General features: G+C 40.2%; 1 protein-coding gene across 2 annotated transcripts in view; it reads right to left on the bottom strand.

The window, feature by feature from the left end:
• Nucleotides 1-3,426, bottom strand: part of SLC17A8 (solute carrier family 17 member 8) — a 49,190-nt gene extending 45,764 nt beyond the window's left edge. For both annotated transcript variants that reach the window (XM_036866651.1, XM_036866652.1), the window contains exon 1: nt 3,326-3,426. In XM_036866651.1, the coding sequence (XP_036722546.1) occupies nt 3,326-3,426 (101 nt within the window). The remainder of the gene's footprint in view (nt 1-3,325) is intronic.
• Between the last annotated feature and the right edge of the window lie 13,788 nt (nt 3,427-17,214).

Genomic DNA, 17,214 nt, shown 5'->3' with positions numbered 1-17,214 from the left:
TGAGTGAGGTGGGAAACTGGGTGGGGGGGAGGCGTTAGTGGTGAGCAGGGGAGAGATGTTATCTGTTTTAAGAGAATCACCCTGACTGCAACCATGGGAGCAAGTTGCCTGAGGTTGTGCAGGCAGAAAGTAAATGATGTCACGGCAATTGGAATCCAGGATCACCTGATCTCAGAGCCTGGTCTCACACACTAGCCTTTGTCTATGGAGCAGACAGTGCACGGCTGGTACATACATTCAATACACAACCGCTGAATGCTGAAGATGTACACAATACAGGGATTGGTACCATCACTTTAAAGGGGAGATATGAACACCTAAAAGGAGACCAGACTCTCACTCAGTCTCCCTTGGGGAAAACCTTCCATACTATAACTAATAAAAGCCCATGCTTGCCTGAAGATCCAGAGGTTGCTGGCTACTTTGCAGCCCAAGTAAGTCCCTAAGCCTAAGTGAGTGGTTAAATTTCAAGACAGCAAGTGGGAAGAGCGGACAGTTGATTACGAGTGCAGCATAGTGTAATGATTAAGAATGGTGGGCAGAAATGTCTGGTCTGAAACCCAGCTCTGCCACTTATAAGCTGTGGGCAATTTACTTAACCTCTCTGTGTCTCAGTTTTCTCATCTGTAAAACCGTAATTATAATCGGCCCTACCTCACAGGATTGTTAATAGAATTAAATAATTTTACGGTACCTGGAACATACTAAGTGTTCATTATTATCATTTATTACACATAAGCAATTAGAGGGTACTCATATTATCATCTAAGTTGAAAAAAATCTGTGTATCAGTTTTTGGACATTAATTTCCAAATGTAATGCTGTCTATCTGTTCCAATACTGGACGATAAGTGAATGCATCATCTTTCTTCCTACATTTGAAAAATATTATTGTACCTTTAGCTGATGAATTGTTCAGCTGCTTCTTATCAATGACTGTTCTCCAGAAAGATTAATAATGCTTGGCTCTAATCAGCCCCATGTGCAAACTTCAGATGCTTTCCTGTGCATTTGCCACTCCCCTGACCAAGAGGAACACTCCGTGATTAAAAAACATCTAAAAATTCCATCTAGATGATGATCTCAGCCTTAAACATTATTAGACATTTATGATTTATACTGATTGCTAAGTTAGAAAGTCGGGATTTCTAACTTCCCAATGTTCCTGCCCCTTACAAAACAGAAAACAGTTCTTTAAGGTCTTTTTTTTTTTTTTTTTTTTTTTACATTGGATTCCGTCAACTGGTTTTATGTAAAAATCAATGAGGAGAGGGAATGTCCATTACATGCCAGGCTCTGGGCAAGGCACTTTATATATAATTATCTTATAGACTTGAGGTTAACACCAAGTGCGTGGCAGAGCTGTTTTTGCTGGAGGAGCCCTAATTCTGGAGCGCTGCTCAAAGACCACTAGAGCTGAGGATCCGTCAATTTAGATCGACGGTCAATTAATGCCTTTTTTTCCCCTTCCTTGCCAATCGTGTCTCTCTAGGGATCCGTGAAAGAAGAGGTGCGAGTTTGGCTTTATTTATTCTAAAAACATTCATTCTACAATTATGACAACAATGATAGTATCTAGCATTCATTTAGTGTATTCTCTATCTCCAGAACTGTGTTAGCTGCTTTTTTATTGTTCCATGATGCAGTTCTGAGGAAACTCTTCAGAGTCCTAGACACATAACTTAATTTGGGGTTGAGGTCACACAACTTGGAAATTACTAATTTTGTTATAACCCTAAGTAAACCAATCTGGTAAACAAAAGGATCTTCAGGTTTGGATTATCCAATCAAACACAGTAAAACCAGCATTTAGGATGAGTCCCTTACTGAAAAAAGTGATTAAATTTTAAAAAACAAAGTCGGAAAAGAACACTCCTAAGTACTTTTGGTTGAGTATTTTATAAACTAAGGCACAGAGTTTGGTGATTGTAATGGTGACTAGTCCAAAGTCGTGGTTTTTATTCCTGACTTTGTCGGATGCCTTTGTCATCACTTGAATATGCCAATTAAGCCACTGTGACTTCCTTTCACATTTTTAATCAAATGAACACCACCATAAGATGTTACCTGGGAGTGCTCAATGGAAGGATAAAACACTCTTAAAAGAATAGGTTATTGTAATCATTTCCTATGTTTGGCTGGTTTATCTTGCTGTCACTGAGGTAGGTTTTCATCTATACATGATAATTCAGTGTAGTTCTGATGGAAAGTTTTTTGTTTTTAATTACCAGAATAATAAGGTGCCCAACCCAGTTCTCCTGCTAAGCTCATCAAGAGTGATACAATAGAAAATTTAACACTGACAGGAGCCCCTGTGTTATAAAATACAAGAAGTGGAATGAATCACAGTGTGCCTAGAAATAGTCCTTCAAATGCTAGTTTTTAAATTTAAGAGAAAACAGAGAAAAGTTAAAAGGAGATGCTAGGTGGCATTTTTCACTCACCAGGATTAGAAATAATCATAAAAAACTTAATAAGGATATTTTCACATTTATTTATGTCAGAGAGATTAAAGGAGTCATTTTACCTTGCACATAAGGACTGCTTATTAATTCATCTATAAGACCTAGGAAGGCATTTACTATGTCTACTTTTAAAAATCACAAATTAAAATATCACATCATTTCATTCATTTATGGCAAACTCTCTTCCAATGGTAATATATTTTACTTTTTAAAAAAAGATTTATTTTTTGGTTTGGACAAAAACATTCAATTCAGTGATAGTACTTAACATTTTCCCACTTAATCATGTAAGATTTTCTGCTTTAAATACTAATTTTTTAAGTTACTTTCTTCACACCATTGTGTAATTATCTTTCTCTTTGAAAACTACCCAATCAAGAACCACTTTATATAGTTTATATTACAAGCTACACAATTTGCAAATATCTAATTTTCATTTATAGTGAAAAATGAAGTGAAAAATTCTTAAAAATTATTTCAGCTCAGAGCATAACCATATAAAGTGGTTCCTGATTTTGTTATTAGTACTGAATTAACATGAAGTATTATCTCCCTAAATCTTTTCTAATTCAATGCCAAACACACAATAATGCAATATTACCATCTCCAATAAGTGCTAATCCTACCGTACAAGCAGAATGTTTGTCTTGATATTTTCCTAATTCAACCTTATGGTTTTGATGCATCTTTTCCTCTAGGCACATAGTCTGTTGGAGCGAGAAGGGGCTCCAGAAGCCCTTTAATCTGACCCACTCACTCCTTTTTTAAATGTGGCTTTAAAAACATGAGGCAAACTCTTTCAAACACCAGCAATGTGAAGCTACTCAGAAAGAAACCTAAAGTTTGCATTCAAACTCTACCTTTGTAAAATCCCCAACGAATCTCCCACAGCATTCTTCACTCCTTCCTTTCCAGGTTTCAAAATTTTTTCTTTGAAGGTATCAAATGCTTTAAAAGGCATTTTGAAAAGGGGGTATCTCCAAGCCGTCAACAGTCAGCCTCGGAAATGGTCATCCTTTCTCATTTGCAGCGTGGGGACCGCTCTGCTTTCCTCGATGAACACCTGGAAGTCAGTTCTCATACAGGTGACTACTTAAAATGAAAAAGAAGGTGAAACCCAGCCCAGATCTTTCAAGATGAGACAACACCCCCTGCCAAAAAAAAAGAGAGAGGCCCAGCGGTGTGTCACCGGGAATTCGGCCCCTCTCAGCTCCCAGCCCAGCAGCAGCCTGTGGCGCTGTCTCAGGCAGCCACTCTCAGGCTGCGCGCAGCCCGGCTCGCGCCCTGAGCTGCAGCGGGAGAAGCTAAAGTGCGCTCCAGCCCACGAGGTGTCCCGAGACCAGCGACAGCCAGCGCCTGCAGCCTATCTCCAGCCCCTCCTGCTGCTTCGGACCACGTTCGCCTCCTGGCTCACTCGGCTCAGCTGTGGCTTTCCCCGAGTGATCCTTTCCAAGGTGATGCCATAGTAACCAGGACGATACCTGCCCCTTGGTCGCTGGGACTTTTAATGCGCTCTCAGCCAGAGCAGGCACCCAGCGCGAAGTGTGTGAAACATTCACAGGTCCTTTGCTCTTCTGAGGTCTGGCCCCTAAGACAGGCTCTCAGCGGCCACATTATGGCCTCTTAGGCCTCTCGAGGGAGCCGTGAAACACTTTTTCTGTGAGACACCAGTATGGATGTGGTCCTTGGAGGAACACTTGCACTCGAGGAGGCTAAATGCAAAACCCAGGCCACAGGCCTCTAGGAGGGCATTTATCTGCCCCTGATCAACAGAGCAGGATCACTCAAGGTGTGGTGTGTAAGTGCCACTGGGACCACGGAACTGAACATGACTGAGCCGGTCCTGGAACCTGCTTAGTGCTCTTCATCCTCAGGATAAGTCTAAATTCTTTATCATGGCACACAAGGCCCTCTGTGGGACTCCAGCCTTGTTTCTTGTCACTCTGCTCTGTATGTCAGCTTTTCACTGAATTCAGCAAGCTCCCTATCACCTCTGAGGTTTACTCAGACTGTAGCCTCTGTCTGGATAACTCTCCTCACCCTTCATCTGGGAAATGTCAAGGGATTCTTAAGTCTCACAGAGATATCACTTCCTCTAGAAACCCTCCTACACAAGGTTAGGTATCCCTCCTCTGTGCCCCCAAATCCGCTGTCCTCCAAGCCAATAGGATCTGGCATGTAGTGGTATAACATAAGTCATCGCTGGACTGGAGTAGAAATAGCACATGTCGCTCCCACATGGATGGGCGGCAGGATGACCCCTCCATAAATGAAGCTGCCATGAAGAAACAGCCTTCATCTGGGAGGCTCCAGTGCCCCAACCCCCAGCCTGCAGGTGACTGACAAATCCTGTGCTTTAGCCTCTCAGACTCCCCCAGAGTCATTTCCACAAGAAGAGTCACTGCCCTCTGCAGTCGCAGTCCAAACCCTTCTCCGGGATTTGAATTTAGTTGATATAAATCAGAGCTGGATCCTCAGTAGGTTAAATACTACCACCAATAATAATAATTATTACTATTACGGCTATTATTTGTTGAGCTCTCTTTATGGTCCAAACTTTGTGTTAAGCGTTGTTTACATATTATCACAATCTTTCCAACACTACTTTGTGGATAGTTAATTGTTATTTTCCCCAACTTCACTGACCGGAAACTGAGGCAAAGAGAGGTTAGACTTGCTAGGTTTCAGATCCAAACAGCCTGGCGCCATGCAGTCCTATTCTCATTCTCTGTCTCTGTCTTTGTCTCTGTCTCTCTCTCTCTCTCCTCCTCCTTTCTTCCACCCCCCTGCCCCCACCCATACTACCTCCTCTGACTTTACTGAGGTATATTTTGCATATCATACACTTCACCCATTTCAAGTGGACAGTCAGTGATTTTTAGTAAATTTACCATGTTGTGGAAGCATCACCATAAAGCACAAAGCAGGTAGAACATTTCTATCATCCCAAAAATACCCCTCATATTCACCGTTAGTCCCCATCTCCCATACCCCACACTGCCCCAGGCAACCATCAATCTTTCTCTCTCTATAGATTTGCCTTTACTAGACATTTCATATAAATGGAATCAACACACTATGTACCATACAATATATTGTCTCTTGTGTCTAGCTTCTTCCATTTAATATGATGATTTTCAGGTTTGTCCATGTCACAACTTGTGTCAGTAGTTTGTGGCTCCTTTTCTGCTTTCTGTGGTATATTTTATTGTATGGACATACCACATTGTGTCTATCCATTGATGGACATTTAGGTTGCTTCCAAGCTCTGGCTATTATGAATAAAATTGTTAAGAACATTTGTGTGCAAATCTTTCTGTGGACAAATCTTTTCATTTCTCTTGGGGAAATACCTAGGAGTGGAATTGGTGGATTGTATGGCAAGTATATGTTTAAACTTTTAAGAAATGGCCAAATTATTTTCCAAAGGGGCAGCACTATTTTACATTCCCAGTAGCATATATGAGGACTCCCATTTCTGACATCCTCACCAATATTTGTTGTCTGGTTTTTTTTGTATAACCATTCAAGTGGGTATAAAATGGTATCTCATTGTGGTTTTAATTTGCATTTCTCTGATGACTAATGGCATTGGCCACGTTGTCACGTGCTTATTTGTCACTGGTGTATCTTTTTTGGTAAAATTTCTATTCAAATATTTTGCCCATTTTTAAAATGAGTTTTTTGGGGCTTCCCTGGTGGTGCAGTGGTTGAGAATCTGCCTGCTAATGCAGGGGACGCGGGTTCGAGCCCTGGTCTGGGAAGATCCCACATGCCGCGGAGCAACTGGGCCCGTGAGCCACAACTACTGAGCCTGTGCGTCTGGAGCCTGTGCTCCGCAGCAGGAGAGGCCGCGATAGTGAGAGGCCCGCGCACCGCGATGAAGAGTGGCCCCCACTTGCCGCAACTAAAGAAAGCCCTCGCACAGAAACGAAGACCCAACACAGCCATAAAATAATAAATAAAAAAATAAATAAATAAAGGGGAAAAGATGGTTCAATTTTTAAAAAATAAATAAATAAAATGAGTTTTTTGCCTTATTATTGAGGTGTATGAGTGTATATTCTCAATACAAATTCTTTATCAGATAATAAGATTTGCAAATACTGTCTTCCAGTCTACTGCTTGTCTTTTCATTTTCTTTATGCTATATTTTTAAGTGCAAACATTTTAAATTTTGATGGGGTGAGGTCCAACGTATCAGTTTTTATTCTTACATAGACTGTGTCTTGTAAGAAATCTTTGCCTAACCTGAGGTCTTGAAGATTTTCTCCTATTTTTTAATTGTTTTAGCTCTGACATTTAAGTCTATGATCCATTTTGAGTTCACTTTTATGTATGGTATAAGGTAAACTTCTAAGTTCATCTTTTTTTTCTTTTTTTTTTTGGCTGCATTGGGTCTTCGTTGCTGCACGCAGGCTTTTTCTAGTTGTGGTGAGTGGGGGCTACTCTTCATTGCAGTGTGTGGGCTTTTCATTGTGGTGGCTTCTCTTGTTGCAGAGCATGGGCTCTAGGCACACGGGCTTCAGTAGTTGCAGCACACGGGCTCAGTAGTTGCAGCACTCGGGTCCTAGAGCACGCGGGCTTTAGTAGTTGTGGCACACGGGCTTAGCTGCTCCGCAGCATGTAGGATCTTCCTGGACCAGGGATTGAACCTGTGTCCCCTGCATTGGCAGGTGGATTCTTAACCACTGTGCCACTAGGGAAGCCCTAAGTTCATCTTTTTTCCATGTGGATATCCAGTTGTCCCAGCACCATTTGTTAGAAAGGCTATCCTTTCTCCAATGAATTGCCTTAGCACCCTTGTCGAAAATCAATGGAACATAAATATAAAAAATTATTTCTGGACTCTCAATTCTGTTCCATTGATCTTTGTCTATCCTTCTACCAATATCACACTCTGTTGACTGTAGCTTTATAGAGTAAGTTTTGAAATTGGGAAATGAAAGTCCTCCAACTTTGTTCTTTTATTAAAATTGTTTTGGCTATTCTAAGTCTTTTGTATTTCCATACAAATTTCAGAGGCAGTTTATCAGTTTCTGCAAAAAAATCCTATCCAGCCCTGTGCTCTTAAAAGGATATTTTCAGGCCACCAACCTTGCCACCCACAACTCCTCAAGGCTGAGAATGCTAAGACTCCAGGAAATCACATATCTAATCACTCCACCAAAATGTCTTCACCTGTCTCCAAAAAGCTCACTCATTCGTCAAAAACAAATACAATCAAAATAAAATATGATAAACACACTCTCTTGCTACAGAAAACATCCCCTGGTGAAGCTTCTAACCCATTCCTCAATCCCCAGATAACTTTAGGTTACTAATCTCTTAGAGCACATAATGGAAGAACCACTAGGCAAAGACCACGTGAATCTCTTTTAAGGGTCAATGACTGCTAAGAGCACAAACCATTTCTGCAGAATGTATTGCTCATGACACACACCTGAATCTGCAAAGGTTTTTTTGGTAGTGATTTAGATGGTTGATGATAATAATAACTAACACTTACGGAGCACCCTCTAGGTGCCAGACTTTATGCACTTAACTCATTTAATCCCCACAACGACTCTCTCAGGTAGGTACCGTTATTATACCATCTACAGATGAGGAAACTGAGGCACAGAGACTTTAAGTCAACTTACTCAAGTTCGCACAACTAGGAAACCAGGCAGAGACGGGATACAGACCCAGGAAGTCTGGCATCAGAGCCTGAACTCCTAACTTCTACACTAGAGCTGTTGATAATAGAGACAAGAAAATATAAAGCCAGACTTTCCAGAACTGAGGCTCGTTTTATTCATTTGTTCCTTCTCATGAGGGCCTACTATGTGGCAGCCCTTTTTGAGACACTGGTGATATAGGCTGAACTGTGATATTTCCCTTAAAGAAACAAACCAGAAAATGAATGAGTCTATATGGTGTGGTGAGTGACACATGTGGTAATGAGAGCACAGGTAAGGACACCTAAATTAGCTTATTAAGGGAGTGGGAGAGGGTTTCCTAGAAGAGGGGATGACAGTATAAGCTTTCAGGGCTGAAAGAGTGAGACAAACGAAAGAAAAAAAATGTGGGAGCAAAGACTTGCATGAGAGAGCATGGCGCCTGGGGGAAATTTGCATAGTTTCAAAGAGTTGGGCGAGTTTACCACGTGGTAGAAAACAAGACTGGAACAATGATCATGAGCTTTATATAATTTAGTGGTTACAGAAGAGCATTAAAATATGTGCTCCCCATCTCAAAATAACAAATACAGCAAAGATAGATGAAATGATGTGTAGAGCAGAAACCCCTGAGGGCCGTGAAACTAAAGCTTTGGTCTATGCTTAGGATATGTAGACTGAATATGCATTAGGAAAAAAATCCAGCCATTGCATGTATTCGATGACTTCCCAACATCCTGTACAGAAAGAGCCTCTTCCCTAGAGAAAATAAGATTGACTAGGACATCTTTAGAGGTGATTGCCCAGAACATAGCAATTCCTCATTCTCAGGGAACTTCCCTCCCACTACCACCCCTCTCCTCTTTTATGGAGACAGGCCCCCCAAAGTCCTGTATATACTATAATGTTTCCCATCTCCTGTTGGATGGACCAGGGATGGGCACCTGCACGGTGCTGAGCCAGTCAGATGCCAAATTTTCCTGTAATTTATAGAACTGAAAAACTGTTAGTTAATCTTGCAGAACCCTGGAACTGTAACTGGGGGTGGGGGGTGGTGGTTACATTCACGTTATGGACTGGAGATGGAGAGAACACTGGTCTGGCAAAGAGTAAGAGGAACGAAACACAATGAAACTTTAGCAGGCTGAGGGTGTCTGTTTCTAATGGCCTTCCAATTCCTGTTTGTCTAGACCCAGCTGTCCTACCCTTGGGTTTCATGAAATACCCAATCCTTATAACAAATTGCCCTCCTTTTAGTTCACTCTAGCTAAGATAGTTTCTGCTCCTCACTGATAAAGAATCTTGACTTTATCAATGATTTAAAACCCAAGAGATAAAAAACCCAAAGGTTTTTGCTCTGGATCTATTAGATGAGAAATAAAGATAAGAATGACAGTTTATGGGCTTTCCTGGTGGCACAGTGGTAGAGAATCTGCCTGCTAATGCAGGGGACACGGGTTCGAGCCCTGGTCTGGGAAGATCCCACATGCCACGGAGCAACTGGGCCCGTGAGCCACAACTACTGAGCCTGCGCATCTGGAGCCTGTGCTCCGCAACAAGAGAGGCCGCGATAGTGAGAGGCCCACGCACCGTGATGAAGAGTGGCCCCCGCTCGCCACAACTAGAGAAAGCCCTCACACAGAAATGAGGACCCAACACAGCCAAAAATAAATAAATAAAAATAAATAAACTGGGCTTCCCTGGTGGCGCAGTGGTTGAGAATCTGCCTGCCAATGCAGGGGACACGGGTTCAAGCCCGTGTCTGGGAAGATCCCACATGCCGCGGAGCAACTAGGCCCGTGAGCCACAACTACTGAGCCTGCGCGTCTGAAGCCTGTGCTCCGCAACAAGAGAGGCCATGACAGTTAGAGGCCCGCGCACCGCGATGAAGAGTGGCCTCCGCTCGCCGCCAACTAGAGAAAGCCCTCGCACAGAAACGAAGACCCAACACAGCCAAAAATAAATAAATAAATTAATTAATTAATTAAAAAAAATGTTAAAAAAAATATAAATAAATAAATAAATAAATAAACTAAAAAAAAAAAAAAAAGAATGACTGTTGACCTCTTATCAGAAATATTGAAAGTCAGAAGACAATGGAATAATCTCTTTAAAAACTAGGGAAAAAATTGTCAACCTAAAATTATATACCCAGTGAAAATACTAATCAAAATTTAAAGTAAAATAAAAACATTTATTTGCTATTTAGTCCTGAAATCCTGAAATGCCAATACTGCCTGTACCTAGCACCACGAGGGCAAGCCTGACCGTCCAGTTCAATTTTAGGTAGGACTCTAGTCTCCCAACAGTGAAAAAAGTGGATCTCGTAAGTTGGTTGTTAGCCAAGTCATTCTAATCTACCTAGACCAAAAAAAAAAAAAAAATATATATATATATGTGTGTGTGTGTGTGTATATATATATACACATATATATAATTTATGCAAGAAAATAGTTTCATCAAACCCGATCAAAGTGTTAGGTGGAGAATTTTAAACAGGCTCAAAGCTAATGACCTAATTCTTCACCTTTTAGGATAAGAAACTTCATAAGGAAACAGAGGTAATGAAGAAAATTAATCGTCCTGAGGCTCCTTCTCTCCTGAATTCTGTGGCAGCTTTTCTAGGCCCCATTCTACACCCCAATTCCATACTCCTCTCCCCTTGTCCCCATAACATACTAATACCAACATAAAAGTTTCTATTTTATTCAGTAGTTCTCCCAATCCTTTAAAATTTGTATATTGTTGGTAACTATCATTAGTACTAATCTGAATGTATATTAAACTTGATTTTTTTCACTGCACTTCTATTTTTGACATTCTTTTATTAATAGTCAAACGTACGTACAAAGCACGTTCAAGTATCTCTCTTGATTCTCCCAACCACCTGTGTAACAAATAAGCAGGTAGAGAAACCAAGACTCAATTTTGCCCAAGGTAGCCTGGACAGTAGAATGTGGAGATTGGGGACTAGGTCCGTAAGCCCATTTCCTGAGCTTGTGTCACCACAATACACAGTACATTGTGATCCTATAAGTCCCACTGTGGGTACTAAAGACTGCCTTTAACATAACAACTCAGGAAAGATGTATTCAGAATCCTTGTGTCTTTAAAAACGTCACTGAGCACCTAATTACTGTCGGCCCTCCATATCTATGGGTTCTGCATCTGTGGACACAGAGGGCCGATAAGGGACTTGAGCGTCCCAGAGTTTGGCATCCTGCAGGGGGTGTCGGTGGGGGGAGGCTAGAACACCCCCCCACACACACAGATACAGAGGTGTGACTGTATAGGTAAGCTTGTGATAGCAAGAGTGAAACTTTTAGAAATAAAACAGGGTGCTGGTTTTTGAGATTACATACTAATCTGCTTGCTTTCACTAAAAAGTTCCACCAAAAAATAGGGCAAACCAATAGCAAAATAAAGAGAATTTAACATATAACACTGATGTACCAGGCCCTGGATTAAAATTGCCACCATCCACCCAAGGCTGATAAGACCACCCTTCTAAGGGGAGGCTAACAGGAACACAGGTAAGGACACCTAAATTAGCTTACTAAGGGAGTGGGAGAGGGTTTCATTGCTTCCTTATCTGTCTTGCTGACTTGAGTTTCCTGATCTCATTTCATACTCACAAAGGGGAATGAAAAACTAGGAATGACAAAGTAGAATGACCAAACAGATATTATCTCCATTTTACATATTAGGAAACTGAGGCTCAAACTCAAGAAGTTACATAGTCACATAGTTTTTGGTTACATAGTTACATAGTTACAAAGTTGCATAGTTTTTTGGTGGAGCCAGGATTTAAACCAATTAATTACAAATGCTCACTTCGTTATACAGCACTGTTTCCAGCCCACAATAAAGCATTGTTAGTCCCATTACATTTCAGCTCACTGTGAGCTGGGTACTGGAATTCAGTTAATTTGGCTCTATGTTCCTAAGTTATAGGAACATAATTTTATACCATTATTAAATAAATGTCTCTATAATTCTTTGCAGACATAAGGCTGCCTACATGGACACCCTAGAAACATATCAAGTTCTATTTTCAGTTCATCAGTGTAACTGCTTAAATATTTTTCCCAATTAATGAAAATTAAAATTTTTCCCAATGAAAAACATTTCCCAAATTTTCCCTATTAATGAAAACTTTAAATAAAGTCAAACAATCAAAATATAGAAATATAGGATGTCTTTACACAGCATGGAATAATTTGAGTATTTTGTATTTTTCCTAGAAGAATTTACATGAATTCCTTATATTTATGAAACACTTTAACTTCATTCTTCACTGCTCCTTTGAGGTTATAACTACCTAGAGAACTAGGTTGGGCAGACTATTCCACTTTACTGTTGAAACCAATGGGCATGGAGAAGACAAGTGATGTATTTAGTTCTTTTGAGGTTTGGGCCGAACTGAAGCAGAAATCATACCCATCTGCTCATCTGCTGGCTGTCACTAGCTGCCTTTAACAAATTATTAACCTTTTATCTTGGAGAATCCCACTCCCACAGCCCCCAGCACAAGACACTTGATGATCAATTTTTGAGCCTGTTTTCTTGCTATAATTTATTTTTCTTTAACGTGTTACTTCCTGTTATATATTGGTATATATTGGCTCAGACAGTCTGAAATCCTTACTTCTGAGTAACTGGGGAACTACTGGTTCATTTCATCCAGTATTATTACAGTGTGGAAATATGTTCCAGTTTTGCTTTACACACCATGAAAGTTGACTTAAAAATAAAAAATAAAAAGATTCAAGGATATCTTAGATTGTGTCCAAGATAGAACACAGAAAATCTGATAATTTAATAAATGCAGTTGGATAATAATAACGAAACCTGAAAATGTGAGAGAAAGTCAAGATCAGAGAGTATATTTTGGAGGATTTTTCACCATCTTAATTTTTCTTGAAAGCACAAATGAAATCCAGAGTGTCCAGATAATTTCAATACATGAAGTAGAGAACAGGGTTCACATATCTAGGGCATCAAGAATCAAGATGGAACAAACCTACACACCTTCGACAAGTATTTCCTGTGAGGTCCTATCCTTCTCATAGACTCAATATTACAAGCCAGACATCAGTCTGTCACAGTCTGTCAGTGTTCAAAAATGTACATGAAAAGGAGCTAATGTAATGGACTATTACTTGGGAGATAGTGACATCTTCTGGTGGTTTATAGACTAAATTTATTTATGCCAGACATTTTTTCCCCCAGAAGCCAGCCACTGTTTTATGTTTTTATTTTATTTTATTTTTCGGGATCTTTGTTCCCTGACCACGGATTGAACCCGAGCCCTGGCAGTGAAAGCGTGGAGTCCTAACCACTGGACTGCCAGGGAATCCCCCAGCCACTGTTTTAAAGTAGGTTTATTAAACTCACACGTGTGGATTCTTAAATTTCTAAAATGTTCAACGAAGCATGAATTATTACTTAAAAAATAACAATATTCCTCACTTATTTTATTCCTTGTGTTGGTGTCATCCCTGGCTTACTCAGCCAACATTAATTCCACTTTTCCTGGTCATCAAGTCATTTGACCGGACTTTCCTTAATTCAAGCAATTTTCATGTAATCTCAGAATTCAAAAGGACCTTGGGAGTTACCTACCTTAATCCTCTCCTCAGTGTGTCCAGCTTAATTTGGGAAAATGTAATTCCTAAGTAATCATTTGATAGCATCAAACACAATTTTTAAAAGGCTCCCTGCAAGGTTGAGCTCAGGGCCCATGTCCTCTAAAGAAGTCTTCCCCACTCCCCTGGCCTAGGTTGGCTGTCCCTCCTATGTTAAGATTTATCACAGCATATACCACGCTGTCCTGTAATTGTCAGCTTACTCAGCTACCTTTTATAACCACAGTGCAGATTCCTTAATGACATAGCCTACATCTCATTACTATTTGTGTCCCAAGAATCTCATAGCCAATAACTTATTTTTGGCTTGTTTTTTGAAGAATAAACGTATTCAAATAATGCTAGGTGAGGTATCTGCTCTTGATTCAAGTGGATATTATTTTAGAGGCTTATGTCCAGCATAAGCAAGGTGAGGATATCTATTGAGTACTTACAGTATGTCAGGAGCCTTGTCAGGTGCTTCACACACGTTTACTTCATTTAATCCTAATGAGTCTGTAAGACGTGATCCTCATTTTATAGCTGAGAAAACTTATTCTGGTCAGTTGGTCAAAGAGACAAGATTTAAACTCATTCATTCCATATACTTATTTACACTTTACCTTGTTCCAAAATGAGAATTTCTAAGAACATAATACAAAACTTGTTTTTTAAAATGGAAATCAGAGCAAAGGAGAAATAAGAATTTTAAAAATCAGATAAAGCCAGAAGTACTGAACAATGCATACTATTAACGTCCTATATATTTGTTACAGGTGGACTGCAAATTTGCCTGAACCTCCAAGCTGTTAATATGTGATTTGCTCCATTATTCAGACTTTAAAAGATAAGGGCAAACTAGTTGCTTAGAAGCACATTTACTCCTGAACTGAAACCTGAAGTTTCTCTTGTGGGTCCTCAAAGAAACTATTTTATGTTAGAGTGAACCAGCGTCATCCTTGGCATGAATATGTTTCATAATACAGTCCAAAGCTAAGTGCAGTAACAGAAATTGATGTGTGGCCAAAACAACGCAACCCAGGCACAAAGGTCTCCACAGTGGGTTTAATTTCATTCAGAATTTCTAAAGAAATGGATGGATTACTCAATTTTTGGCCTCCTCCATAAAACTTTCTCAAAAATGAGATTTTGAACGTTGGGCAATAGAGAGTTAAATGTTGTTCTTTGACAAGTATCTGGGTACAGGTATCATTGCTGATTAGGGGCAGGTCTGTATGATCACTGGAGCTGGGGATAAAGAGGCCATCCCCTTCTGACACTGGAGCAGTCTAAGGAGGATACCACCTCAGTGAGAGGCCTTTCCATCTCTCCACAAAAGTGATTTTAAGAGCACCCACTGTTAGAGACAAGATTTTCCTAAAAACTATTTTGGATCTGTTCCAACTGAACAAATGTGTAAAGCAACCCATCCCACCTCCATAGAGCATAAATGCTATAATTTTAGCCTGAAATTTCAAAAAAAATATGCCCCCCTCCCAAACCCCAACTTTATCTGGCTCCAAAGTCCATGCACTCTATGCTCCTAATGCGCCCGTGGACAAGCCCCATATTTGACTTTTGTTTGATCATTGCATTTAGAAAGACTGGCAGGGACTCGGAAGGGACCTACATGAATGCTGATCCCTACATGCAAACTCTGGACATTAGAGTCGCATTCTCATATGAAAGCCAAACACTGGGTTTCCTAGCAACCTAGGCCACCACAAAAAGAACATATATCCAAAATACAGGAAAAAAAAAAGATGAAAATTGGAACTGCTCAAATAGGTACAGAGTAGCTAAATCATATTTCCACTCAAGGCACATTTCAAAAGAACTTTTAGAAAGGACAGTTTTAATATAGGCTACATATATAAATTCCCTATAGCTTTTGTTAGCAGCACATATATCCATCCTATGGCCCCATTATTTTTTTTTTGGACAACTTTTTATTTTTTACTGAAGTAAAATTGGTTTATAACATATCAGTTTCAGGTGTTAAACTTAATAATTCGATTACTGTATGTATGCACTAAAAAATAATTACAATAATAAGCCTAGTTAATATGGGTCACATTACAATTGACCACCTTCACCCATTTTGCCCAACTACCCCAATCCACTTCCCCTCTGATAACCACCAATCTGTTCTCTGTGAGTTTTGTTTTCTTTTTTCCTTTGTTTTTTAGGTTCCACATAAAAGTGAAATCATACTTGCATTTGTCTTTCTTTGTCTGACTTATTTCATATTGGCCCCATTTTTAAATGGCTTAATAGACTGAGGAGTCTTACCAGTGAAGGTAGGGTTAGGAGACAAAACCAGACATTTGAACAGGGAAATTTTAATGAATTAATTGTCAACTAGTAGAAGTTACTTGTCCTTTTATGGCTTTAAAAGGCATAAAAAAGGACTCTAAGGAGTTCAGAAGTAGCCGTTGCAAAAAAAAAAAGAAAAAAAGGCAGCTACTACCTCTAGGCTAGGAGAAAGTAAAAAGAAAATTAAGGAACTAAAGACTAGGAGAGGCTCTCTTCCCCACTCCAACCCCTCAAGCTGAGCGCCTTCTTCAGCGAAGGCGTGGTTTCCACAGGTACATTCAGCCACCAGTGGTGAAGACATTTGTCAGAGGGCCAGAGTGGGAGACAGCTGCTTGAGGGAGTGGCCGAAAGCAGCCCACCAGAGCTGCTCCCAAGTGGGAGAGTGTGACTGAGGCACAGCTGGGGTCCTCTGCTGGGGCTGCCGGGCTCCTGCAGTGAATAAAAATGGAGAACCAGAATCCAGAAGTGACTTCTTGCTGCTATTGCTTTGCAGTGCCACTTCAGGACCCTCTACCGACGAAGCCTAACATTCTGCCAAGCTGGCAAGGGAGACGCGTTTACAGGGTCCAGCTCGAGTATCACAAAGCAGGGCAGAGAAGGATGGATTTGGAGCTAGGAGACAGTAAACTGATAACTGCCAGAGTTCACTCTTTTGGCTTCTTACCTTCCATATATACCTACATATCTAACACAGGAGCTACTGGCCACACGTGGCTATCAAGTACTCAAAATGCGACTAGCCTGAATTGATATGTCCTAAGTGTAAAATATACACTGGATCTCAAGACTAAGCACAAAAAAGAACGTAAAATATATCATTAAATTTTGTATCAGTTCATGTTGAAAAGATATTTTGGCTCTATTAAGTTAAACAAAATATATTACTACAATTAATTTCATCCATTTTTACTGTTTAATGTGGTTACTAGGAAATTTTAAATTACGTATGTGTTCTGCACTCCAGGTAGTTAAATCCTCTCTGAGTGGCTAGAGCAACTTGGCTGCTGTGGATAGAAGTTTCTAATATCTAACAAGCTCCATTTTGGTGAAATGGCTTTTTCCACTATGCCACCCTCTCCTCAAGGTTATATGCTTTAATTCTACTACATGTCTGGGTACTGCAAGCACTGCTAACCTGGCTCCCCC

The sequence above is a fragment of the Balaenoptera musculus genome, chromosome 10 (genome assembly GCF_009873245.2).
Source record: "Balaenoptera musculus isolate JJ_BM4_2016_0621 chromosome 10, mBalMus1.pri.v3, whole genome shotgun sequence".
Taxonomy (NCBI): domain Eukaryota; kingdom Metazoa; phylum Chordata; class Mammalia; order Artiodactyla; family Balaenopteridae; genus Balaenoptera; species Balaenoptera musculus.
The sequence above is the reverse complement of the archived record's forward strand: the minus strand, read 5'-3'. Positions and strand labels throughout refer to the sequence as shown.